The sequence below is a fragment of the Acanthopagrus latus genome, chromosome 21, assembly GCF_904848185.1.
Source record: "Acanthopagrus latus isolate v.2019 chromosome 21, fAcaLat1.1, whole genome shotgun sequence".
NCBI classification, from domain to species: domain Eukaryota; kingdom Metazoa; phylum Chordata; class Actinopteri; order Spariformes; family Sparidae; genus Acanthopagrus; species Acanthopagrus latus.
The window spans coordinates 18284689-18311575 of record NC_051059.1 but is presented as its reverse complement, the minus strand read 5'-3'; the positions used below and the strand labels follow the sequence as shown (position 1 = coordinate 18311575).

The 26887-nt window shown below is 44.5% G+C and overlaps 1 protein-coding gene and 1 long non-coding RNA gene across 2 annotated transcripts in view; one reads left to right on the top strand and one right to left on the bottom strand.

Annotated features, from left to right (window-relative positions):
- The window catches only part of slc22a23 (solute carrier family 22 member 23), a 40485-nt gene extending 17597 nt beyond the window's left edge, over nt 1–22888 (bottom strand). The window contains exons 1-3 of the mRNA XM_037084041.1: nt 21853–22888; nt 12977–13080; nt 12720–12874 (exon numbers count right to left, since the gene is read on the bottom strand). Coding sequence (XP_036939936.1) covers nt 12720–12874; nt 12977–13080; nt 21853–22299 — 706 coding nt within the window. The 5' untranslated portion in view covers nt 22300–22888. The remainder of the gene's footprint in view (nt 1–12719; nt 12875–12976; nt 13081–21852) is intronic.
- A 203-nt stretch (nt 22889–23091) lies between these two features.
- LOC119011145 lies at nt 23092–24924 on the top strand. Its single transcript, XR_005072130.1, has 2 exons — nt 23092–23268; nt 24583–24924. It is a non-coding gene; the product is annotated as an uncharacterized LOC119011145 (long non-coding RNA).
- Nucleotides 24925–26887: the final 1963 nt, after the last annotated feature.

Genomic DNA, 26887 nt, shown 5'->3' with positions numbered 1-26887 from the left:
ACCCCAAGACCCCTTCTCTGTGTGCTGCCGGGGGAAAGTAACAGTTCACTGGTTACAGACTGCATGGGATTTGAATTCTTCGGTTATGTATAAGGGGTCATGTGCGTCGAACAGGCCACTGGATTGAACTGGAGGGAAAAAAAAGTACATCCTGTGGTGAGCTATGAAGAAGTGCTAACACACACATGTGGCCGTTGAGGCGATATGATTAATATAAAGACAATAAAGTAAGTGTGATACATATTTAGATCAAATGTGGCACATGTTCTGTAGATGGAGCTGCAGAACGAGCACCAGAGTTTGTGGAAAGGAAAGGAGGCCTGAGCTCCTTACTCCTGCTGACCCTAATCCTCCACAACCCACTAGATCAGCATTCCCACAATGCCCTGCTGCAGCCTGTGTTCTACTGACACAAATCTACAGCAAACTTTTCAGATGTCATAGGGGGAAACTCAGAAAAGATGCACAACCCGGGGATCTCTGAGGTGACAAAACCAGAGGGACGTACAAGCTATGAAAAAACAAACACATCTAAGTGTATCTAGACACATACTGTATCTGTGCACAGCGAGTGTGACGTAGTCAACGATCAAGCCAATAGCTAATTAATAAAGATGATAATCCCCAAAGAGGCTTTCGCTGATTCGCTGACTTCGGCAAAACAAGAATATGAATCACACTCTCTGGTACACGACACAGTAGCTCACTGGCCTTTTGTCGAGGACACGGGTCCGTCAAGGAGGCCCATTGTTTTGCAAGTGAAAGAGATTGGCTGACCACTAAAGGCACTCAGTGCAGCCACTCCCTGTACCCACAGGCTAATGTCATGACCTTTTTGCTGATCACATGAGGTTCTTATGGCTCCATGCTATGATTTCACTGTCTAATTCTGGCCACTCGAGCTGTTACCTTTAACTTCAAACTAAGGAGAAGTGTGGTATTTCTCTACACGAACCGAATAGCCGAGGTTGTTTGCTTTGCAGTGACTAATTTTTATGGCATGCAGTCCAAGTCTGGACCTACTGGGCCTCTTGCAGGTGTCACAGGTGAAAAGTGAAGTGCAGCTGTATTGCAGTAACCATCCTTCAGCTGTGTTCCCTCTCCTCCTCCCACGTCTTTTGCCTCTGCTGCGATGAATTCCAGCACTCCAGCATCAATAGTTCCAGACCTCTGAATCACCACCCACGCATCGGATTTGTTCAGAAATTTAAATATGTCTGGCATTTCGCTTCTTAATGTCCATTTCCTCCAGCTGGTGAAACATCCGACTGATTACAGATTTGTGGGAGGAACTACAAAACGGGAAAGAGCGGACTATGGAGCCACACCCATTAAAAACACTGAAAGAAAAATGACCACGACAATGGAGACAAGAATGGATGACATCGACCCAGCTGTGAAGGTTGTTGGAATTCACATTTCTTCTATCATCAAACAGTTCCTCGCAATCATCGCCGCAGCTTCCGTGCTGATGGTGTCTGACTGATTCTGGCAAAACAAAACAAAAAAAGCAAGAGACAACAGAATTGGCAAACATGAACACAATGCCAGGCTGCATGAAGGAACTAAAATAAGATGTCATTTCAGTCTGACAATCCAGACCAACCCTGCACTGACACAGCCTGAAAATCAAAGTGTAAAGACCCTACAAGGACGTCTGCAAGCTGAAAGGCGCCACTAAAAGCTCTGATTGAAGGGATGAGTTTTTGCGTTTCGATGATGGTAGAGAGCGCTCTCTAAAGGTTGTGGCATCCTTGAAATGAAGGCGGGAGTGTTTACAGCCTACCATCATAAAGGGGCGACAGTCTCTCGTTGAAGCCATTTACGGTGATGCACTACAAAGAAATGTAATTAGAGAGTGAAGAATGAAAAAAGAACGATTGAGAGATGCCGCCTTACATTGACAACTCCACCCTCTAACTGCTGCATGCATGAAGTATGCGATTTGGATGCAGCCTTCCCCAGTTTTGATTTTGGGAAAGGCGCAGATTTCAGACCGTAGCATAGAGATGCCTTAATACTTTTTGGTTTGAGATCTGGTGACTGTTAGTTAAGTCCACAGCTATAATTCACATAATTTCCATCATTTTCAGACTCACCACACCAGGGCGCTTTGCGTAATAGAGGGCACCTGTGTTTGTTTGCTTTAACCAGAAGTGTATTCAGGTCTTTAATTTGTCACCCGTTTTATAGACCTGGGTCACTTTCATGTGTGTGGTCTGCATGGGACCCATCCAGACTAAGTGTTAACCCACCGTGAGGTCATGAGCCCCGAGTCTGGCATTACAGCAGTAGCCATTTCTCTTTTAAGAAGCCAGAAGTGACCATATTTGGACGAGAGGGTGGCGCCGGAGAGTATTTCCTGATTGGATCTGACGAAAGGACGCGAGGCCACGCCTCTTAAGCCTGCTTTATTGTTTAATTTACTCTAAATGGGACCGTAATTTAGTGCTTCTTCTGAGTGACAAGCTGGCGCAGCATTGTCAGCAAACAGCACTTCCCTGATAAGGACCCAATGAACCTTGGCCTGGATTTACTGCAGACCAAAGAGACTGACGTGCGGAGGCAAATTGTATCCTCAGCTGAACATAGAGACCACATAGGAGCAGAAATCAAACAGTGTGGGGGGTTGAGTGCACAGCCCTGTTCAACCCACAGCTAACTGGTGACTGGAGTGTCTGAGAATTGGACACACTGCATTTAAGGTCCCCTTCACATCTTAATAGAAAATAATCTTCCAAGAAGGTATGGCAGAAAGCCAATACATGACGGAGCACAAATAGACTTCCTCCTCTGGCAAGGTCAACAGCCTTTTTCTCTCTGGAGCTGGAGCAGTGATAAGATCTCTCTGATGGTAGATCATTGCGATTCTGGGTGCATACTGGAATACGGCAGCTTGTTTACAATTACAAAGAACTTCCAAAGAATGCTCCAAAGGGAAATTCCAGAGTGTTTCTTCTCTTATTTTGTTTATATATAGGGTGACTGTGTGAGCACACAAATATCCTGAGGTATCATTCCTTCTTCCAAGTGCTGAAAAGGGGCTATTGACTAAGAATAAGGTCGCACTCATTGATTAGTCCCTTCTCTAGAGCTGCAAAGAATGCCAACTTGCCCCCAACTAGCCACAGGCCCTTTTCCTCTGATCTACTTAATAACCATCCAACCATAAGCAAAACACCACTAGCAGTCCTACAACCTGCCTCACCACTCCACCACTCCCATCCCCTTCCTCCCACACACAGAAAGATCAGCACAAAACCAAGCTATTGGCTCACAGGGAGATACCAAATGGGAACAGAGTGTTTTGAAGCACAATTTTTACACTCCGGCACAAACATGAGACCAGGTTCCGGGTTGCACGAGCGCCACAGATATAATCAGCGTGAAGCGGCGCTGCAAAGGTTGCCTCGTGCTGACAGTCACTGGACTTCACTCAGGAATGTGTGGCTTGAGATAGCTTGAGATTATGTCACACAATATCCCCCACATATAACAGTGGTTAACGGTGACCATGACCTCTAGGACAACCTGTCTTTTTTTTTTGGACAAGGTCCCTTAAAATAGAGATTCTGGAAGAAACAGATGTTGGATTTACTGTGCTTGAGCCTGGCGTGTAAAGGGGGAGGAAGTCTGCTTAGCAACCAAAATCGCAAACTCTGCACTAAAAGGGAACTTTAACCCTGCATGGAGGAAAGAAAAACGAGTCTGCACCTTAACCCATTTATCAGAAGACGGCTAGAGTGGACTGTGGGGAAGGATGTGGACGGGTCAACGTGTGTATCATGGAAAATACCTCTCACCGGCTGAAGTGCATTTGATCTCTGTGCGCAGTCCACACTTTATATCCCACCATGCCTCTCTGTATGCTTCATCATTCTTTTCAGACCATTCTCACCATTCAGAATGAACTCTTCAGTGAGGCAGCACAAAAATCTATGCAGTGTTGTAAGGTGGACTTGGCTGCCATATGATGGGAAATGAAAACCTTCCGAGTTCAGATCCGGCACGCATCAATCACAGTCAGTTCCAGACTGAGCGATACCCATCAACGGCATATGAACACAGACAGTTTAAATGCATAGAGGCGTGCCGACAAACTGTATAAACTAACGGGGCTCCGACATCGACATAAAGGAAGACAAACACACATGAAGCTTCCATCTTTCTGCCCCTGTTGCCTCAACTGTGTGCAGAGAGATTAATGCCTGTGGTTTCAAGAGAGCACCGCAGAGAGAAAGCACCTCATTACAGAATAACACAGGAACAGTGAGGAGGGCGAGACTGACCTAACCTGACCTGACCTGGCCTGGCATGGCCTGGCATTGCATGGCTGACCTGACAAATACACAGCATAGCACTGCAGCAGGAAGCATACATCACAGGTCATCATGTCTGAGTAAAGGAGGATGCACACAGACAGCTGACAAATACAGGTGACTGTAAAGGTAAAATCTCATGGAGGTCAGATCAGACATGAGGTTATAAATTAGTGATCGTGTACGTTTTTGTTTTTTTTCCAAACTGTAAACTGTTGTGTCAGTAATTTAAAAAAAAAAAAAAGAAAGAAAGAAAAAAAAGAGGAAATTCTCTAAAAATGCACTTACTGTGCTCTAATTTTTGACCGTTTCACTTGCATGTAAATTCTTAAAAACGGGAAATAAAAAGTGGGGAGTACTGCTGAGTAAGGTACAGAAGTCGTTTTGTGGTCAAATGCTGATATATGTGACCGCCGTCCATCTCTACATGGCAATTATTCAATCTGTGGCACTGATTTCTACACCCTGTCAGCTTTTGGCAGTTTCACTTCTTTCAGATTTATTTAATCTAAATGCATTAGCGTTTAGATTTACATGATTTACATGAAACACTTTTCCCATACGTGTCCACGTTCAATAAATGTTGCAGATCTCAGGCTCTCTGGATCGAACGCCATAAGGGGACAGCATGTATTGAGTGCAGTGACCTCACTGAGCTGAGGTGCTAATTAACATACACAGACCGTGGGCAGTCAGCTAATAGCTTTAACACATTTAATAAAATCCAGCAGCAATAGCACCAAATCAACATGAATATAATGAGAAAACTTTTATTTTCCTCCTCAGACAAGAAACATTCATAACTCTTTGTCTGTGCCTCTCATTAGTATTTTGTCCATTTCTCCCTCCTTGTCTGCCATCATCTCTCCCACACGTGACAAGTTTCTATAAGCGCCGACTGGAATTGCTAATTAAAACAAAAAATCCAAACCCCTCAGCACGACAAAACAGTAATGCAAACGGTGTGCATTTAAGCAAGGACTCAATACAGAATCCACGGCACAGAATCACCTTGAAAAACAAGGTCATTTCAATGCAGAGGGCGTCTTTGTTTATTGGTGTTTTTGTGGTACAAGGCAACAGGTTGAGGTTTTCCACATTAATTAGGAACTGGTAAATATAATAAATTAGCTACATGACCTCTCGGTGTCACAGCCTCAAGCGTGTTCACTTCCTTTGTGACCTGCAGTGGTCGCTGTATTTCATTTATGTGGCTGTGATCTGGCATTGGATGTCTCTACCACCACAGTGTCTGGAAATCTGGAGGTTTTCTAAACGTTGTTATGTTTTTCAAGTTTCCGATAGCTGTAAATGCATTTCATGACTACACCATTTCATTACAATGTTGTCCATCCATGACAATATAATGAAAAAAAAAAAAACAAGTCCGGAGATCTTCAGGCGTATCCCTTGGCTATTTCAAGTAGTACCTTGGAAATCATGAATTTGTTACTGTCAAGAGAAAAGAATGCCACTCCTCATTAATAAATAGCAAGAGTCAACAACTTCAGCTGGTCCATTAACATCATGTTTGTCCCAAAACAACCCCCATTAGTGCCACGTCACCACAGGCGAAGTGGTCATGAGCATGTATGTCAGAGGTCAGAGACAGAAAAGTCACAACTCTCTTTGTGATGCACGTCTCGAGACTATGACAAACTCATGCGGTTTGTCAATTTGTCTCTGTTCCTCTCTTTCTCTCTCTCTGTCTCTCTGTCTCTCTCTCTCTGTGTCTGTCTCTGTGTGTCTACTGTATCTTTCTCTTAAAAAGGCTCCTCTCCCACACACCCAGGACATGTATGGGCTTGTCATCTCTTACTCAGACACGGAAAGTGAGCATAACTCCACTTGAGAGGAGTGTAGAGACATTTGCCCTGTCCTGTAAGGCAATTATACGGATCTCCCTGTGTAAATATCCCATCTCCTGACGACGTCGAACGGTTGCTTTTATGACGTTAAAAGGCAATGGACGAAAAACATTAGCTCGTGCTTAGGGATACACAAATGCATACACTTTAACCCACAGATCGTCGACTTGCACAGTATGGTAGCGAAAGAGAGAAGGAGAAAAAGGAGAGCTGAGAAAGAAAGGAGGAATCTGCAGGTGGAAGGTGTTGCCAATTGCTGTAAAGTAATATCTTCACAAGCAGGGGACATGGTCGGTATTCAAAAAAGGAAAAAAAACTCAGAAGGGTCACCATCGGCATGTTATAAAAACTTCAAGCTGCTGTGAGTGAGTGTTAACAAGCTCTATATTCCAAGAGTGTTGGTCAGTTACCCACGCCTCCCCTCACCCTGCTGATGAACTAAAAGAGAAAAAGAACATCCTGTCGTCCCTGCCTACTATATCCAATCATGTCAGAGAGCCTAATAAAGAGGCGGTGCTTGTGAACGCCCAGAGAGATCCATCTGTTTGCTCCCATGTCCGGCGATCACCGCTGCACGCTCATGTGGTGGCGCAGAGAAGCGTGAAACGGACAGTAATCAGCTAAAACTACAACAGCGCTTAAAGCAGCCTTAACCATGCTGTGGAAAGCAGAAAATGCATATGCATGGAAAATTAAGACCTATATACTCTTTTACTGTCAGGTGGAAGTGACATTCACAGAGCATCACGAACGATACATTTCAAGTCTGAGGGGAAATGCCAGGCGATCAGTGAGTATTCGCTGCCCTACTTATGGACGGGCAATTGACAAACTCTTCAAACTGAGGACAAAACTATTGAGACTGAAATCTCAAACTAATTGGATACTAAACTAAAATTAAAAGTGTTTACATTGGGGGAAAAAAAAACAGTCGTCTTAACTATAATACAAGAGGAACGCAGTACGAGTGCTCTGTTGCATGTCGACTCTGGAGATCTGCCCGGACTGACGTTACATCCCCGACCTGAATTATCATCACTCCAGCCTGCCTCTCACAGCCGGGCCTGTGTGTGCTCTTGTCCCTGTAAACATTTTTTGCTAAACTGAACACATACATCAGGGAAATAAAGCAATGTATGCCTTCGAAACATGCCTGATTTTAGGCCCAGGCCGGGCGACACGTAAACAGAAAAGCGAGCTCTGGCCCACTGCCCCACAACACAATCGCCTCATCTCAAGCCGATCACAAAATTCTCACACAAACACCCGGCGCTGCCAGTTAGCATGACTCAGCAGGCTGGAGTGCAGCGTGCGCTTGTATGTGAGGGGGTGGCAGGTGAGTGTCGGGGGTGGGGATGGGGATGTTTACTGTAAAAAAAAAATGCAATAGTGAGCAGCACAGTGATGATAATGAGCCCTGCCTGTTACTGGTGTTGTGATGCTAAAGAGGCTAGCACGCACAGCAGCGCAGCATCAGGAGACTCTCTGAAGCCGTTCTGCCCTTATACTTTTGGAGCCGACAGATCGTCGCTAAGACGCATCATCCTGATTTATCAAAAAAATGGCTCATTGTTACAGAAACACTTCACTATCAGTTGCGGTGGTGGTGTAACTGTATCACACCAGCTTCTCAGTTTTGCACGCCTCAGAATCAGAGGTGAAAAATCTTGCTTTTTTTATGTATCCACTGGTTCTTTTCTGATCATATTAGTTTTCTCTTTGTCTGAAACCACCCCGCTACCAATTCTCTTATGCTGTTTTTTTTTTTCTTTTCTGTCTCTACATGGCAGTTAGTGTATAAGTGTCACATTATATCAGCCATGTTGGGCCCGGTGCTGGGCCTGACTGTGACAGGCCATTCTGGCGGAACGGATTGTAGCTGTGCGCAAATTGCTCTGCACTCTCGACAAAAAAAAAAAAAAAAAGCCGTATCCTGAAAACTCAATGGACTTACTGACTGATGCCTTTCACTGGGATCTGTGCTAACATACAGTGAAGTCAGGAAGGCGCTGTCTTCTAATTACTCACAAGGACGTATAAATGTGGACAGACTGCTATCATCAGATCGCCGCTTTCTAGATTAGAATACGACGTTCAGTGGCGCCGAGCCTCCAAGATCCATGAACTGAGACTTAATTGCACACGGATTGATGGGAAAGGGAGGATTAGCGCACAGTCTCCAGTGCAAACACAACCGAAGCTGGGATTTGGCTCCGACTTTCCTTTTTCTTTTTTTCTTTTTTTTTTCCCCGAGCAGACTCAAACAAAGCAAACCACAAAAGGAGGGTCATGTGGTTCACAACGTTACATGCAATAATGTCGTATGACTGACACATTTAGCATGGACAAAATGATTGATTCCATCCACTAATGTGTTATTGAGCGATCGCTTTGCCTCTCCTGGAGCGGCTCTCGTAGCGTTTTGTCAATACAGAGAGGAGCTGCAGGGTAAATAGCATGTGAGGCCACACATGATCAGAAATAAGGGCGGCGGTAGAGCAACACAAAACCTGTGCAAACATAAAGCCCGAATAAACATCCGTCAAGTCCAAGCCCTGCACAAGCTGACTTTATTATAATACTGTACAACAGCAAGCAAGATTTAAAAGGAATCATGAGGTTGGTGGTTGATTAGTAACTTTAACCCTGCGAGGACTGCGAGGAGGAAATATTTCAGTGGCTAGGTGACAGTTTATGTTGCTGCTCACTCCTTTAAATGAGGAACCGGTAGGCCTGAATGTTAACGACCTGTTTCAGCCTGGAGCGTAAGCTTTTTGTTGCCATTGAAAGCAAACGGACCAACACGTGTTGTCGAGCCACAATCCACAATCCTTGTCGTGCTGTTAAACGCTTGGCTCTTAACATGTCAGGGCCAAACAAGGTTACCGAGCGTCGAGTTACCTTCCTGTAAAGCTCCAGCAACTTTAAACCTTATATTTCAGATATTCTTGGCAGCATCTGAGCCCACCGCTCCATTGTTCAACAAGCACAGGTACTTGAGGGCGACTGCAGCGGGTAAGCCGCTGCGTTAACCTTTCGTGAGACAGGAATGAAGAACAGCATACCGAGAAAATTGCGAACGATTGGTCGTGACCACTTGATTTACTTTGCAATCACCGCATTGTAGTTTTGAGTACTGCAGTGTGAGCCATTCCACCATGCAGCCTGCAAAGAATGTAAAACCAGGCAGGAGGAAGCAGGTGATAAAAGGAAGGAGAATCACAAAAGTTAAGACTACAGACAGAATAATAAGAGTAAAGTAAGGACGAAGGGGTAAATCTTTACTCAGACGCACAATAACTGGACTCTCGACACAAATGTAGTCCATTTGGAATGCATCTACGTCATCACTTTGCTGCAGATGCATCCAAATATCATTTCATTTTTATCAGTAAGAAAGGTCAAATACTGCTGAGCTGCCTTGGCAGACGACCATTAAAGAGGCGTATGATTTATGCTTTCAGAAGCGCATTTAATTCTGACTTCATATAACTGCAAACTGCACTGTTTACTGCACCGCTACACAGAGCAGATGTCAGATGTTACAGAAATATATTTGTATAAGTCGAGACAAAACAAGACAGAAACAGAAACCAAATACTGCACTATCAAATATAAACTAACATTTGCATTGGATCTCTAAAAGTGAAGCTATGCCCATTTAATAAAACTTCATATTTCAACCAATTAAGGATTTTTCTCTCATCTTATTCCATCATTTTGGATTCTTTTATCCTCAGACATAATTCACAGGCTGGACACGATTCAAAATTTCATAGGATAGAAGCAAAAATTGGATAAAGGGCAAAAAACATAGTAAGGCGTGATATTTTTGCCGGTACCTGATATGCCAATATTTTTTCAGCGTGTTTTTTTTTTTGGCAATCGCCGAGGACGGCATCTATGAAAGCACACAGTTTTTCCATCCAACTGAAGAGAACATAAAGTCTCCTCCTGTGGTGGAATTAACATATTATGCTACTCTTACAGACATACAGTACAATCCTTTTTAAATGTGTAAACGTTCACTTGTCAAACCAACACAACATGTTCATGCATCAGCTTTTTGACTTCTTTGCACTGACGCAGATATATTTGACCAAGGAGGTTCTGATTTTGCCAGTGTCCAGTTTTTGTTTCTCGTTGTACGCAAGATAATATAAACACTACTGGTACTCCAGGTATTTATTCTCAGTTTCTTGAACATTGCTAGATATAAGATATAAGCTTGTACAATTGAAATGTAGAGAAATACTGTATCTGAAAAGATTGCCATGCAACCCCACCACCTGCTATTTGGTTCCAGCCACCTGGTTTCCGGAGAACCACTTATTTACTGAACCGTAAAACTGCAGGCTAACGCGCAAACAATGGATGCAGATGTCGAGTTCATTTATATTTGACACGACACCGTACTGTAAAGCTGAACTCCGCCCTCCTCCCCTCCTTCTGCCCCACCCTCTTTCCTTTGTCCCGGGTGCAGACTGACTGGTCCTTCTATTTTGGGAGCGCAGCGAAGCTTTCCAAGGTATAAAGTGTGGAGTAAATTAGAACGACAAGGACACTGAGGGCCCTTTCCTTCATCATCTCGCCCTTGCTCCCCCTCTCATCTTCCCTTTCTTCCATTCAGGCAAACCTCCGTCTGCACTGGTCAATTACTGCGGCCAAACAGGCCTTTAAAAGGATCCATCGCCAACACCAGGATATGCATCGACTCTATGGCCAATTATTAGGACACTGTCAAAAAGCCCCCTTCCAGCGATGCTTTGGAAACTAACTTTCCCACAGAAGTAATTATTCAAACCTTTAGTGTGCACAGAGGAAGGTCACATCTACAGAGAGGATTCATCTCCGAGAATATTACAGTCTGTACCCCTGACACCCCCTCTGCCGTTATCACATTATTGATTAGCAGTAACGAGGATTAAAATCTCAGGGAACGACACAACGCTGGTACACCTAAATGAAAATTAAAGAGATCACTTCAAGGGTAAAGAGGCCCATAGTTGTTCTGTAATGAGAATTTATCCCACAATGGTGTTCGTTTTAATAAATGTTAGGAGGTCAGCGCAACACAATTACTCTTCTTTAAGCTGAATGCTACCCTCAGCAACAGACAATTAAAGTGGAATCTCCTTTTGATTAGGCGTGTCTGGTCTTAACGAGAACAGCACCAGTGGGAGGATACCAGTGGGCGGTACGGGCAAAATTAATATTGCAAGAATGCACATCATCATCACAACAGAGCTGTCATTCTGTGACAACAAAATGCAAGCTGTAGTGCCTTTCTTGCTACACAAGAAAGGATATTGTTTGTGCTAGAGTGTTGAGGATGAATCATGAGTCTCGCTGCTTGAGGAAAGAAGCCGCATCGTAGTCTGATGGTACAGCAGCGGATGCATCTGTATCTTTTGCCAAACTGCAGCAGCAGTTCTAATATTCAGTCAGCCTGAACAAGGAATACTGTTCCTGACAACCTGCAGTGCAACAAAAGCTGCTGCTCGCCAGACACGGAGTCCCAAACAAACCAGTTTGGACAGGAGGTAAATCATGTTACATGCAACGGGCCTGCATTTGCTGTGCCATTCCCTCAGGACGTCTGCCGCTAGCCTCGAACAAAATGTTCTCTGATTCTCGGAAGACAAGTTTTGCATCATTACCAAAGATGAGAGTATCTGCATTAAATATTAAGTGTAAGTACTAAATTGTCAATTGATCAGCTGGAGTGATTGCAGAATTAAAGCTTGGAACCACAAGTAGGCGAGGCAGGACTGCCTCTGTCAATATTTCCATACTACCACATGCTAAAATGGTATGCATGAAAGTATGAGCCATATTCTGAGAGAGCGAAATGGACAGGATTAGACACTGTATTCGTTTGCTGTATGGTAAGATGTTGTCTTAGCATGCTCAGCTAACTTACTGAGAGCTTGACTAACTACACTATTGCTGTGTTACTGATGACATTGGCATTAACATTGACTACATCAGAGTTTAAAGTAATCATAGTATGTCTGTCGTATTCTTTACTGGATTTGGCGGCTACACCTCTGCAACTCCAGCCAAAAAATACCTGAAAGGCTAGCCAAACATATCAGTCAGCAGTTCTTGTCCAAGTCCTCCTCTATTCTAAAATGCTGACTCATGCCAAGGAATGTTAGCTTTATCCTCAGTCTGTTAGCATTCGCCATATCATGTAGGCACATTTAGAACTTTTTTTTAAATAAGGTTTTTGTTTAAAACAAGTCAACTGGAAACACCAAAGCGCAATTTGTCCACCTACTAACCAGCTAGCTAGCTAGCTAACTAGAGGCAATAACTGACAAGCGCATGTAAGAGTGTGAACCCAGCTTCTGTGTAAAGACCCATCGTTTGAAAAAAAAAAAATGACATTATCATTGTAAAAACTTGCATATGTGTGGTGCAACAGTGGAGAGCCTGATAGACATAGCAGCAGTACCAAATGGGTCGTGGCTTGGCCAACCGTAGACTAGCCTAGCACACAACTTTTAGCAGACGGATAAACACTTACTGAGGACGTAGAGGGAGAGGGTGATCCCTGCCAGGCAGAAGCCCTCGAAGAAGCGCAGGGTGCTGAACATGGGCGCGTTGACGGAGAAGGCTACGGTCAGACCGAACACCAGCATGAACAGCACCGATATGATTAGCACTGGGTGGCGGCCAAACCTAAGAAAGAAAAAGAAAAAAAGAAAAAAGTGTGGTAGACACTACTTTTTTCACACCTTCAATGTGAGAAGACCTCCTGAAATGCAAGAACAAAACTCTTACCAGTCTGCGAGGATTCCAAACACCAGGTATCCGAAGATGGATCCCACCAACAGAGAAAACTTGGCGATGTGGACTTTCCATGCTGAGTCACACACCAGACTCCACTGTTGAGAAACAGACGGACGTTAGTTCTGAGAAAATGTATGCTGGGTAACAAATATGCGAGTGAAAGATCAACACAAGAGTGAGATATTTTTCATCTGTTGCCTCTTCACTTGGTCTGTCTGATTTATACAGCATTATTACAAATACCTATGCTATTGTTAGACCATTGGCATATCGTCATTCACATCTTGAAAATGACACAGTATAGGGTTTTCAGTTTTCAGCTAGTTTAGTATTAAAAGGATTTGACCATAAGTATTAAGGCCGGTTGGGTTATCCTCCACTTGTAAATGTATGCGTGTTTATGCAAAGTCCAAATTATGCCTCACGGTGCCACCAGAAAGGTAGGAGAAGCTTATTTTGTCCTCTGCAAATCAATATCAGGCATTAAATTATCTCTCCTTATGCCCGTTATTTCCCCATCTGACGTTTTTCTTTTCTTCTTCTATTATTTATTCATACCTCCCCTGCTGTGCGTTGGAATGGTTTACAGTATTACAGTCCACTCTGCCTCTCTTTATTTTCCTCTGTGACTGAAACCCTCCACCGCAGCGGCAGAGCTATTTCGTCGAGTGCAAACAATGCAGCGCGTGCCTGAGTTTATTTATTTTTTCGGTGCCCCCACAGCAGCGATAAGTTGTGACAAATAATACCAGAAAGAGAGAGAGGGAGAGAGAGCAGATGTAAAGCCCAGTAAAGCACTTCTTCACGCATGTGAGGAAGAAACCCGATACCCAGAGAAATCCAAATCTGTAACACCAGCTACCCCTGACGCGGTTACTTAATGATCCCCGTTGAGCGGGCTGAACCCGAGAGAGGAACAGAAGATGAATTTCAGCGAGGAGGAGGATATTAGGGGTCCTTTCTGGCACCATATGCCTCCCAGCTGTCTGCTGACACAAGCAGCAGGAAAGAAGCAGACAGGGGCGTGGCAGCCATAGCAGGTGCATAGTGAACAACGCTGATTTCAAACTGCGCCCCATCCATGAATTTTATATAATTTATCACCAGCGATTATTTCTGTCATTAATTAATCTACAGATTATCCTCAGGGTGAATCATTTAGACGGTATCAAAAAATGTGGAAAATGCTCATCACACTTTCCCCAAGTGTCGTTGTCAGGTAGCTTCTTTTGTCCGACTGTCGGTCTGACAAAAGAGGCAAAAAAGACACTGATTAAACGATTATCAAAGTAGTTGCCATCTAATGTTCTTCTGATCGATTAACCGTTGCAGCTCTATTACCTCTACAAAGAAATACGGGACTGTGCATATGTATACAGCAGCTCAACCACGTGCTGAATACAAGGTGTAGTCATTTCTTACATTTTTTCCCTCCGAGAGGCTCTACCCTCTTATAACCTCTGCCATAGTGACCTGCTCAGAATGGAACGCTCCAGGATTACCCCTAGCCAACCCAGCCATCACATGATCCAGGCATGCCACTCATTCATGGTTTCAGTATCGATGTCAGCAGAGAAAAAGACAGAGGGAGGCAAACAAGTTCCTGTTGCACAATCACTGCACAGGCAAAAGGCTGAAGCCTCCCTCCGGAGCTGTGACAAACCAGCATATATGCTGAAATTGGACTCCGAGTCTGCAATTATACGTGGGACAGGCACTGCAGAGTACGGCACGACTAGATGACTGCGCTGAAAACACATCTGTAGGGGAAACCAAAGACAGATGACCAGCGCTGTAACATACGAGCAGTGTGGAGCCACATGCCAGAACACAACATAGCCGTGATGCACACGTGCCGAGTGGGCCGAGCACGGCAGCTTCTTTAATAGGCGAAGTATTAATGTGTTATATTTGAAAGCATCAATAAGCATGTATTATTAAGCAGGGCTTCTCTCTGGGCCAACGCTCTGACCGAGCTCATTGTTAATGGGCTTCCACACCGCTATTAGCACAAGTAGGAAAATATATATGGACAGGCTTTCAGCAGAGAAATCCCAGAGTCAAATCCATGCAGCTCGTCTGCTCTGCCCCCTATTATTTCTGCCAGTTGCTCCCTCCTTATTGTCTTGCTCATTTCGGGGGTAATGAATAGAAAAGTCAGTGTGCAGAGTTGGGTTCAGATGTACATAAAAACCCATTAGCGGACAGAAAAATTGCTGAACAGTGAGGGGCCAAAGACAAAAAAAAAAAAAAAAAAGAGTTAAAATCCCCCGGGGTGTCTGCCGACCTCTCTCAAGTGACTGGCCACCGATGATCGGCGCGCACCAGCCGGGCTCATTAGCTCCGATGAAGACGCTCTCAACTACGACCGCACATTTCTGCACTCGTTGAACCACCGAGTGTGGGCGGGCAGGCGGGTGGCTGCTGTGGGGGTTCAAAGGAGAGGGGGAGCTGGTTGAGGAGGGAGGTGGAGGAAAACACAGGCGGAGGGGGAGAATTATACAATGCAGAAAGGGAACACTCAAAAAGATGGATGGAAATGCAAAAGGGTGGAGAGAAAAAATGTGGAAAAAGGATGATGGGTAAAGAGAGGAAGGGAAAAGGAGATGATAAAAAAGCAGGTGTGAGGGGGGGGAAAGGCTACGAACACATGGAGAGACTGCTGCATAGTTACTGCCCAGCAACAGACTCTTTCTGCTTCCAAGTGCAAGTTTTAGCATCGCTGCCTCACTGAAGGGTGATCCTATAGTGTGGTGGTGGCTTAGATGAGGGGAGGAGAGAATAAATGATTTTAAAAGGAGGATGAGCGGAGAGATTAATCGATACGAGGGCTGCTGCAACTAACGATTATCTTCATTGACAGTTAATTTGTCAGTTATTTTCCTTGATCGATCGATTAGAGGTCACCTCTTGTGACCGATTTGTGTCCACAACCTAAAGATATTAAGCTTACTGTCACAGAGAAGTAAAGAAACCAGGACCTTCACATTTAAAGAGGAACTTTTTTCAGCTAGTTTAGTTGTTCCGTGTTTCGTAAGTGTGCATCCATGGGCACACAGAGTCCAGTCCAGGGGTTCCAGGGTGCAACTATTTTGGTTGCACATGGTTGCACCCAAAAACCTGTTAACTGAACATCACCCTTGGTCTCCATAAAAGCCGGAACTAAAGTGGCCGCCATGTTGTTTTTGTAGTGCATAGGCTGAAAAGACTTGGCAGTGCTGATCAAATATGAACCACCATCCTGTTCGTTGTCTATTTCTCTCTTTAAAAAATGTTCAAAAACATATTTAGTGTCCTGATTAGATGTAATAGCATATTGTTTGTGTGAACAGCTAGCCAACTTACTGTTTGGGAGGGAAATGAGGGAAAACAAAGCACCGCCCTAATGTGCATAGAGAGCAGAAGCCACGCCCCTTCAGGCGGATGCTTAGGGACCTTATTTCGGAAAACATGCGTATACTAGCAAATGGAGGAACAAATGATTTCTCAATCCTATTTGAAATGGGTAAACACATGATGGTAGTCATTGTAAAAGATAATTTTCCTACTCAAGAAAGTTGTAAGAAAGACTACACAGCCAACGTGTTATCATGACTCCTAACTAAAATCATTGAGGAGCTGGTCCTGAATGTTAGCGGCTCAAAAAACTGACGAGCTCTGCTTTCACATAACTGTAGTTGTCGATATGAGCAGATTTATTGGGATTTTTGTCTTTTTTAGTACCTTTTCCTGCACCTAGCTGGCGGCCATATTGGAGTTTGTTGACATGTGTTGAGCAAGACCGTGTAGTTCACTAAGGGATTTAACACAAAACTACATAGATAGACTAGTCTAATTGGAAGTGTTTGTTGGTCTGCTGCAGCGAGATGGACTGTTATCATAAGTTTTAGTATTAGTATTTGTGTCTTTCTACTGAAGAGACAGCCACCTTTTAAGCAGAAGCCATTGATCTGGTGGTGCAAAAGAAAAATGACAATCAAAAATAGTCTGTGATTCATTTCATAGTTGAAAATTACCACTCTAATCGTTGCAGCTCCAATCTAAACTACACATTTTTTTTACCATTGCAGGCTTTCTAGGAAAAGAAGCCAAGACTGAAATAATTCAAAGCTATCTGACAATGCACATGTAGCTTTAGAGCCTCAGAGCACATTGACGTTATCAAGGTGTGACCAAGTAACTGTCATCCAACTGTAGCGTCCGGACAACAATGCTCAGCAACACATTTGATAGTGACTAACACAGACTGATGATAAAATAACAATCCTTTAACAATCAATTATTCATTTCCTCCATTCGTTGACAGTTCAGATTCATAACTCCACGCATCTGTCACCAGTGGAGCAACACTCCTACAGCTTGAATTCCATCGCACAATCCTACAAACAAACCTAAACATCTGCCGAGGGGTCAGACACCCCATAATGTTCACCCCTCCCAGAACTTATCAGAAACAAACCTGCAGTGCACACACACACACACACACCGGGCCTCAGACAGAGTTTTATCTCTTGGCCACAAGCGTGATTGTGTGCTGACTGGGTATCTGCGGTGGGGTCATCGCCTTGCGACAGCTGAGACTGTTTCAAAGTGTCCCGCACTGATCAGGGGTCTGTGGAAGGAGCCAACCAGCTGGGTAAACAGTATGAAGGGACACAGAGCAGAGGGGCCCGCATGGGCTTTTCGACCACAGTATCATCTTTCAGATCTATGGGTGTGCAACCTCCAGCACAGTGATACCGGGTCTGGGTGTACCCGCTAGCGTGCTTTTACAGCGTATCTTCCTTATCATTCTCAGAAAATACTCTGGCTCACCGCCTGCGTGCAGTAATACAGAAATGGTATTCTGGCATTCTGTTTAACTGTGCTTAATATTAGTACTGAAATGATTAATCGATTAGTTGATCAAAAGACAAATTAATCACATTTCTTGAGCAAAGATTAATGGTCTGAGTCAATTTTCACCAAATGGTTCAAACTTTTTTTAAATGTCAGGATTTGCTGCTTTTGAGACTGAGTAAAAAATCTGCAGATTAATTAATGAAAATAAAGTTGCAGATCTACCACCTACATACTGAAGGACTAATGACACAACAGTGTATCAAACAGTTTGACCAAAAAGCCCAGAATTTCTCATGATTAATTCATTGTTGGGTCTATAAAACGTTATTAAATAGTTTGGTTTCTTAAAGTCCATCCGAACTTTCCATTTCTTTACACTTTTTCTGTTTCTTCATTTGACAACTTTGACCTAGGTGTAGGCAAAAAATCCAATTAGTTAGGGTTTGAAAAAACATCATGTTTTTGCTTAAAATACCCACTTTGGTCGTCACAAACATGGCCTGAGATGTCCTGAGTTTTTCTGGCACCACAAACAAGGTCTCCTCAAAAAATATCCAGCGGTTTCACGCATTCAAATGCTTCTATCCATTCTTTGAACAGCGGTCACTGGCTTGGACGCCTTCCCACCTAGTTGACCTCTTCCACCTCCAGACATGAAATCCAGGTCATAAAATGTAGTGTGAACGACTGTGATAGGTATTTTAGAAATGTTAATACGATACTGTGACACATAAGAATGTGAGCATGTCAGTTTTCTGCAATGCCAACATTTTATCCCGGTCACTGCGCTGTGATTGGTCAATACTACTAAGACTACAAAAGCACTGCAAACGGAAACAGTAATCTTTCCGATACATAAATACAGTCCTTTGTCTACAGATTTTGCATTCTTAGATTTCTGCTTATCAAAAAATGTAACACAAGTGCAGAACATTGTCCGTTCCCAGTGGTCGGATGAAAATACACAATGTGAAGACATTAACTCGACTATTTTCTCATCACCGACGAAACATTAGTCAAGATTAAATTGAGTTCAAATGCAAGATGGTGTCATCGGGTCTTATCAGTCCAAGAGGGGATTCTCGCAATTAGTTTTAGACATTATAATAATCATCTGTCCCTATCAATTAGTGTCTCTGATCAATATACAAGAAGCAAAGTTTCACAGGGAGTAGCGTAGAGGTGAATCTTTGCCTTGAGGAGTTTCCTGAGCCACTATTTTGGTCGGCGTGTGCAGCTGCTACTCATCTGAACGGGAGCTGAGCAGGGTAGGTTGCAGAGAGACTCTCTCTGTCTCTGAGTAATGATACATTCTCATTTCTGAGGCTCAGTCCAATTAAGATGGACCCTGAGGAGAGCTCAGACTCAATTAGGATGGGTCTCCACATTAACCACTTTGGATCCTTCACCACCGCCACAACCACCACCTCAACCTCCGACCGCCTCCGCCGAAAGCCTTCTGACCCTCGCAAGCCCATGCCACTGATTCTGGAGGACTAAACCCACTCCGAGGTGTCCTGCACGGGTCAGAATGTGTTGGTACACTCTGACAGAGACACCGACACATTTTTGGCCAGTGTTGGCACTCTGCTCTGCCTTTTAGGGGATCGAGTGTCACAGATAGCTGAGCCCAGTCATGTGCAGTTATGCCTATGCAATCCAAACACGGGGAGAAATGCCAAGTCATCACTTCCTGCTGTAGTGTGACATCCTAGTTCCTTGTGCTTGCGTGTGGCGGAGAGAAAAGAGGCCTTAGAAGAGTGAGGGACGGGCTGTCAAAAAGAGACGGCAGGTTCTGCTCAATTCTTTGGCACTGGTTCTGGGACTGGTCTGGATGCCGCCCAGTTCAATTTCTCCCCAACGGCGACCTTGTCAGAATGTGGAGTTGCACTGGTCAGGGAAGACGAGCACGCGAGCCAGAGACACTGACACCAACTGCTCGGGCCCGTCACCGATCCGCAGTGGTGGTAGTGTCAACATGACATTCTCCGTATGCGTGCAAAAGCAACACAAATATTAGCATCTACAGGTTACAGCGCCCAGCATGAGAGAGGAGTACCGGCGGTGTTGGAGCATTGGAAAAAAGTACTCCGCCTTTTCTCACCCTTGAGAGAACTGACATTTTTTGGTTCTTAGTAAGCCGAATCCGCCCCAATCGATTCCCCCTCTTCATGTATGACTTCATATTCAGCTGCAGGTTCAGAGCAGTTCAACTGAATCTGTCTATATAAACAATTTATCAGCCTGGCCTTAGTTCACGCAACCCCCCCTCTCCAAATCACCCTACAGACAGTAAATGAAATCAACCGTCCCCCTCTGGCTCGTAGCTGAATTAAAAAGCCACAGCTGCATTTTATTTGCTTTATTTAAACAGGGACATTATCAGCGATAAGCAGATGGGCTGTTGGCATAACAGTGGATGCGAGCTGAGGGTGCCACAGCCCCCCTCCGACAGCACGGAGAAGGCTTCAAAGCTCGGCTTCACATCCAACTCTGCCTGATAAGCCTTTTTGATTATGGCACGCATGCCAAACTCTTCAGCGCTGAAGATGCCGCAAATTAAAACTCTACATCACACTGACATTTTTTAGACTTTTGACGGCAAAACTGAACGTTGAATGACATCGATTCACTTCTACCGTTTCCACCAGTGTTGACTGGGTTTGAACTTCTGGCGCTGATCCAGATAAAAAGGGACAGATACAGGATTTTGTTCTCACTTTCCCATTGTGAGGCAGGATGTGTTCCAAAGTCTACGTTAAAGGTGAACTATGCAGTTTGAGAAGACATTTCAATCAAGGTAGATCTTTTCTCTTTATGCCTAAACAAACTCAATATAAATATAAATAAACTCTTTGTATTCATGACTTAATAAACCCAATAAACCAACTGACCTTTAAGGACAACACAGTTTCAAGCTGTCTTACTTAACATTTGGCGGACCCTGCCACCTTCCTAGCTTCCTACTGAGAACAGCTTCTTCAATCAGTTCTGGAAAAAAATACAAATATTTCTGACCTCATTAATGTTGTAAATATTAACATTCTGAGGGTGAATTTCTCCTGGAAAACGTCATAGTGCCCCTTTAATTTGGGTGGCTGTCGTCTGAGAGCGAGTGCAAAATTGTTGGGCCTTGGCGGAGGTATGCACTCTACTCGTGTCTTTCCCACCTCGAGATGTAATCACATCACCCCGTCGATATATCTGTCAAGTTTACCCAGAGAGCCCCGCGGATCAAAGTCTCCCCCCTTTTCTTCTCCCAGCGAATCAGAACTTGATATCTCGAGCACGCAGCATCCTCAGAGGAGCTGATGGGCGTAATGAGATATTAGAAAACCCTTCCTGCTCCAACTTGCAGACTAACTACAATGGCTGCAGGGGGGCCTTCGCTGTCTCCTCGGCCTGCTCTGTTGCAGACAAGAAGGTGAAGACAGCAACCTCCTTTGCAGTCAGAATGAAAGCTTGAAGGATATCTCCCTGTGTGTTTGTTTAGGGCAGTTATAGGGGCGGGTGGTGTTTGGCCAGGGATGGAGTTGCACTGTTCTAGAGAGCGCACTAATGACCTTTGCTCCACATCATCAAAAAAAAAAAAAAAAAAAAAGGCTGCATGTCTATTATGTGCATTACGACAAATAGGCAAATTCCACCGGCCCCGGCATGATGTGCCCGGTGTGCCAACGGCGGCGTGTCTCTGCAACTCGGGGGGGGGGGGGTCATGCTCTTTGAGATGATGATGATGATGATGATGATGATGATGACTCACTGTCAGCAGCACCTACAATATCCTGATGCGTTCAGGTTCAATATGAGGGGAAGGCGTGGAAAGAATAAAATGCACATAAGGGAGGCAAAATAAGATGATTGCTGTGTATTAATAAGAGGGTGCTGCAGAGCCAAAGGGTGCAGTGTTGATAAGTTAAACTATTTCTCTCGGATTGGAGCGGATGGGGGGGGGTTTCACACACATGGACAGCCCGATGTGATGTGATGATCGATGGGGGGGTCCCTCAAGATGGACAGCTTACCTTGGTGACCACATTCTGCACGAGTCCCGTGTGCAGCTCGAAGGTCCACTCGCTGCACTGACATTGCGCGTTGTGCGTGTCGTTGTGGCTGCTGTAACTCCCGTTGGCGTAAATGAACGCCGGCTTCTGGTGCCTCGGACCGTCCGTCAGCGCGGAGTGACCCGCGGTGTGGTTGCCGCCGCCGCCGTTGGTCAGGTTCGCCAGCGGCTGGACGCATGTGTTGTTCGGCTGGGCGAGGAGGAAATTGTCCGAGTACTGGCTGAATCCGATGAACAGCGCCGGGATCCATGTCAGCACGATCAGCTGTTTCTGGTACTTCCCGAATCCCCCGAGGAACGGCAGCACGGAGCCGTCGATGCGTGTCAGCAGCCCCGGCGACGTGGTTTCGGGGGACACGAAGCCGTTCTCCGGTTGATGGTCGTCCGTGTCGAGCTGCACCACGGCCATCGCGGTCTCGCCGATAGATGCCTCCGTTGTGTTGGCGAAGACCCGTGGGTTTTTTTTTTTTTTTTTTTTTTTTTTTTTGCAGTGCTGCTTCCCCCCCCCTGTCGACTCCACAATGCGTCAGTGCCCCCAGCTCCGGCGGTGAAAGCCGTGCGCAGTCAATCACTGGAATGGAAATAAGACGCACCTCTCTATTATCAGGAAGCGCTTCCCTCTCTCCCTCTCTCCCTCTCGCTCTCTATCTCTCTCTCTCCCTTTCTCTCTCTCTCTCTCCCTCTCTCTCTCTCTCCGTCTGCCACTGAGAGAGAGAGAGGGGAAAAAAAAAAAAAAAATACCACAGCCCGTGCGGGATCTGACTGCGGGCTCAAGCTCCGACAACAAAAGGCGGATTGCAGGAATGATGAGCGGAGCCGAGGGGGAAAGAAAAACTATTCCATGGTGTTTCCCTGTCGTCTGATCCACTTTCCATCTGTGGACCAGGAGAGTAGCCCTTCTTTTCTTTTTTCTTTTTTTTTGGTTTCGCTTCCTTGACGTAGCCACAGGTAACACACCTGCCCATAAAGGCTCGTGTGCTTTTGACTCTGCCCCCCAATATGGCCACCTGTAACCAGCGGTAACCGGAAAAAGCTCAGTCTCTCTCTCTCTCTCTCTCTCTCTCTCTCTCTCTCTCTCTGCAGGAGGAGCGCAAAGTCTGAATATGAACATTATTATTATGACCCCCCACATTTCTTATGATAGTTAATCCTATCCAGCGAAAAGTAGAGGTAGTATTTGCATGTGTTTGAATGAAAAGAACACGCTGTCCTTGTGTTTCTGCAGCCATGGAAAGTAATCCAACCAACAGCAGGCCCAAGCGCTGACTTTTATTGAGGGATTTGGATGAACTGTTTGCAGGAAAAACTCACAAGAATCAGCATTTTGGATTTCTGTTACATTCCCCCCCACATAGTGTACAAGACAGATACACAAGTGGTGAATAAATACACACACACACACACACACACACACAGAGCCTCCATTATATTTGAAAATGCACAGTACAGATCAGCAGGTGGCAGGAGGAAGAGGAGGAAGAGGAGCAGGAACTACATCTGTCCACGCCCATTTATCTCCTGCAAACTATAAAGCAAAAAACAAAACAGTAGTTCTGCTTTGGATGTCACTGTGTTGTCCTTTGTGTTTTAATAACTCATGAAAAAATATCAGATGTGAGCAGAAAATGGTTCACACAGGCGAGACTGGAGTGTGTCTGCCGTGTGGCGGCAGCGTTCAGCATCAGATTTTAACGGTTCGTCCGCAGTTTGTGTGTGAGAGACAGAATAAAAATCAAACCAAGAGTTTTGTCACTGTCTGTAGTAACGGCCAACTGACACCGTGGGCCGACGCTGGTGCTGAAACTAGGAGGGTAAAGATACAAAATTGGAGACATGTGCTGAGTGTAAAATGGCGCCGTGCTATCTATCTATCTATCTATCTATCTATCTATCTATCTATCTATCTATCTATCTATCTATACATACATACATACATTTTTTGCAGTTATCCCTCAAATGATGTCAAATGGAGACAGGATATTTTACAGTTTAACAATAAATTGTATTGGCTAGGCTCATTGCAAACAGACGGCAACACATACTCTGACCCCGATATCAGTCAGTCAACCTTTATTCATACTCGACAGATCGTTGAGGGGCAGCCCTTATTATCAAAGACACTGAGTCAAACAAAGCAAAGGCGAGGAAGAGCAATGACAAGGAGAAAGGCTGTCAAAGTAAAGGCAGTCTCACTACAGGCTTGTAAATTATAGCTGGTAGTTGGTAGTCAAAGTTGGTAGTCGGCTGTTTCAAGTCCAGCATGGACCAGTCAGTCAGTATAAAGTGTGGGCTGGTAGCTGGAGGTTGCCAGTTCACCTCCTGGGACTGAACCCCGAACCGCCCCGGGTCGTCCGACCATATGGCAGCCCTGTCACTCTGACGTCACTCCGTACATGCATGCATGTGTGTCGGCTGTGTTTGTGCAACAGAGGGAAAATATGTCACCTTCCCTCTCCACAGCTCGTTCATTCAGTTATGGACAACACAAATATTTCTGAGTTTGTATTATTACCTCGTTAATACTGTAAATGATACATCTGAGTCTGTATTCCTTCATATATCCACGGCGTAGTGCCAATGTGTCGGGAGGTTATAAATGTCAGCAGGTCACGAATAATGAGGTTCTTCTACTTAGTAATTGATCCAGTCTGGAGTTGTAAATGTTAATCAGTAATAATTGATTTGGTTCCAGATGATCTTCAGCTGTGCGGTCTAAACACACAATGGAGGAGTCTGAGCTAATGACCCGAACAACTGACGAAAGACGAATGACGAGGTTACGGCTGGAGGAGGACTCACATCAGCCAACAGATTTTGTTTTCACAACCTGGCAGCCCTGAAGCTTTCCCTAGTAATGAATGAGTCTTTAAAGCATTGATAAATTATTGATTCCCCATCAAAAAGCCACAACTGATAAACCATTTACGAGGATCGCCCTGTTAGAACAAGGGTCCATTCACGACAGGATCTCTCACATTTCAGTCACATGTTGTTTACACGCCTAGTCAACAGAATAAAGTGGATCTGTGTCAGATCCGATTGTCCATTATTTCTTTATAAATTTACAATCACTCGCCCACATTTCACCGACAGACATGTAATTACTGTATCACTGTGAAAATAACGAAGGCGTCACGTACACTTTGTTGTAGCCGTGAATGAAATGATTCATTTCATCGTGGCCTCTCACATCTGACCTGATGTCTTGAATCATATTTTGTGTTGCGACACTCCAGCGGATTTAAGGGAAGCCCTAACGTGAATTAGATGAACATGAACAATATTTATGACAAAAAAAGAGCTCAATATCTGTCAGGCTTGATTTACACCCACCAGCCTGACAGCCTATATTTATCTGACCATGTGACGATGGACTCCCACTGCAGCAATGTTTAGCAATGCCTCGCCCTCCTGGCCATCGAGTGTAAGTACATCATTTTTAAACATGATTTAATGTTTTTAATCATGTGCATTTAATTTTGTATCAGTTTATCAAAGATCTGCATGTGAGGACATTTCACTTAGTTGTTTTATAATTATTTTAGATTCTGATACTTCTTTTTTTATTAATCATTATGAAAAAAAAAAAAAAAAAAAAACAGGCTACGATGTGACACTGGAGCAGACGGTGATCCTTCATTTGACACACATTTTAAGAAGTAGCACGCATTTTTCAGTGACCATGATGGCTGAGCGGCCCCAGGACTGGTGACTTGAGGGCCCCTCCATGACTTGCAGTGCCCCAATGTGTCTTGTTACACACTGATGACCCCTGCAGGCCGGCTGGAGCAACAGCACTACTACTGTTGTCATTGCAGCCCTTTGCAACAATCATGCAACATAAGCAGCTTTATCATTTTTGTACTTTTTGCACATTTGTGTCGTTTTCGTCTTAAAAAAAAAAAGAGGTGATGGCTGTCGGTGAAGTACGGATGCAGCGGAGGCTTTGTATGACTGTTTGAAAGGAGGTTTTTTTTTAAAAAAAAAATCCTGCAAAATAAAAGTCAGGTACTGTGTAAAATGAATCTGTTAGATGCAGATAATGTACCCTTCAGTGTATCTTTGTGAAATGTAATGGTCCTTTCCTTTTCTTTTGACTGCTGCTTCATTGTTTGAAAGGTTAACAATAAAAACATTAATGGCCGGACACATTTATCTGCATCCCTGTCATTTCACCGTCCAGACAGACAGACAGACAGACAGACAGACAGACAGAGCTTTCTTTCTCCGGTGTGTGTGCAGAGTTTATCACCTGGCCGCGCGCCAACAGAAACCAGCCGACCGTTGTCCCGTCGTGTCCTATCTCACCTGGCTGTTTGTTATCATTCAAAATGTGCTTGTTCCCCTCCCTAGCAACTAATTCAGGTGTGTCCAGGACCCACCCTTAGGCACTGCAATGAGTCACAGTGTGTGTGTGTGTGTGTGTGTGTGTGTGTGTGTGTGTGTGTGTGTGTGTGTGTGTGTGTGTGTCGTTCTATCTGTCCCTCTCTTTGTGTGTGTCATAAAAACCGGCTGGTTACACATGAGTTGTAAAAGTCGATGAAAATCAAGAGGTGTTCCCGTCTGAGCTTTCACTCAGCGGTGACTAAGCTGTGAAAAGTAGACAGACAGATAACAAGCTGCGTACAAGCGCCCGTATCCACGTCCCCGATTTCAACTCAATCATAAAGATTTGTTACGGAATCAAACGCTTTCCATCCGCAGGAGAACAATGTGACCATTATATAAACAGTTTTAGTGCGACCTGGTTTCAAAGTCCAGGAGATGTGGTGTGATTTATTACTCCTTAGATAGGTTCGTGTGCAGTGAATGGGGCTGTGCACGACCACACAAAGACGCGCGCACTCAAGCACAAATACTGTTAAAAGAATCGAGTTAATCCTCTCGCCGATAAGCCAATACTGTAAAAGGCATTTTTTTTAAGAGTGTCGAATCACTGCAGACCAGCCTTTGATGTTTTTTTTTCTTTCTTTCTTTCTTTCCCAGATGAGGACAGA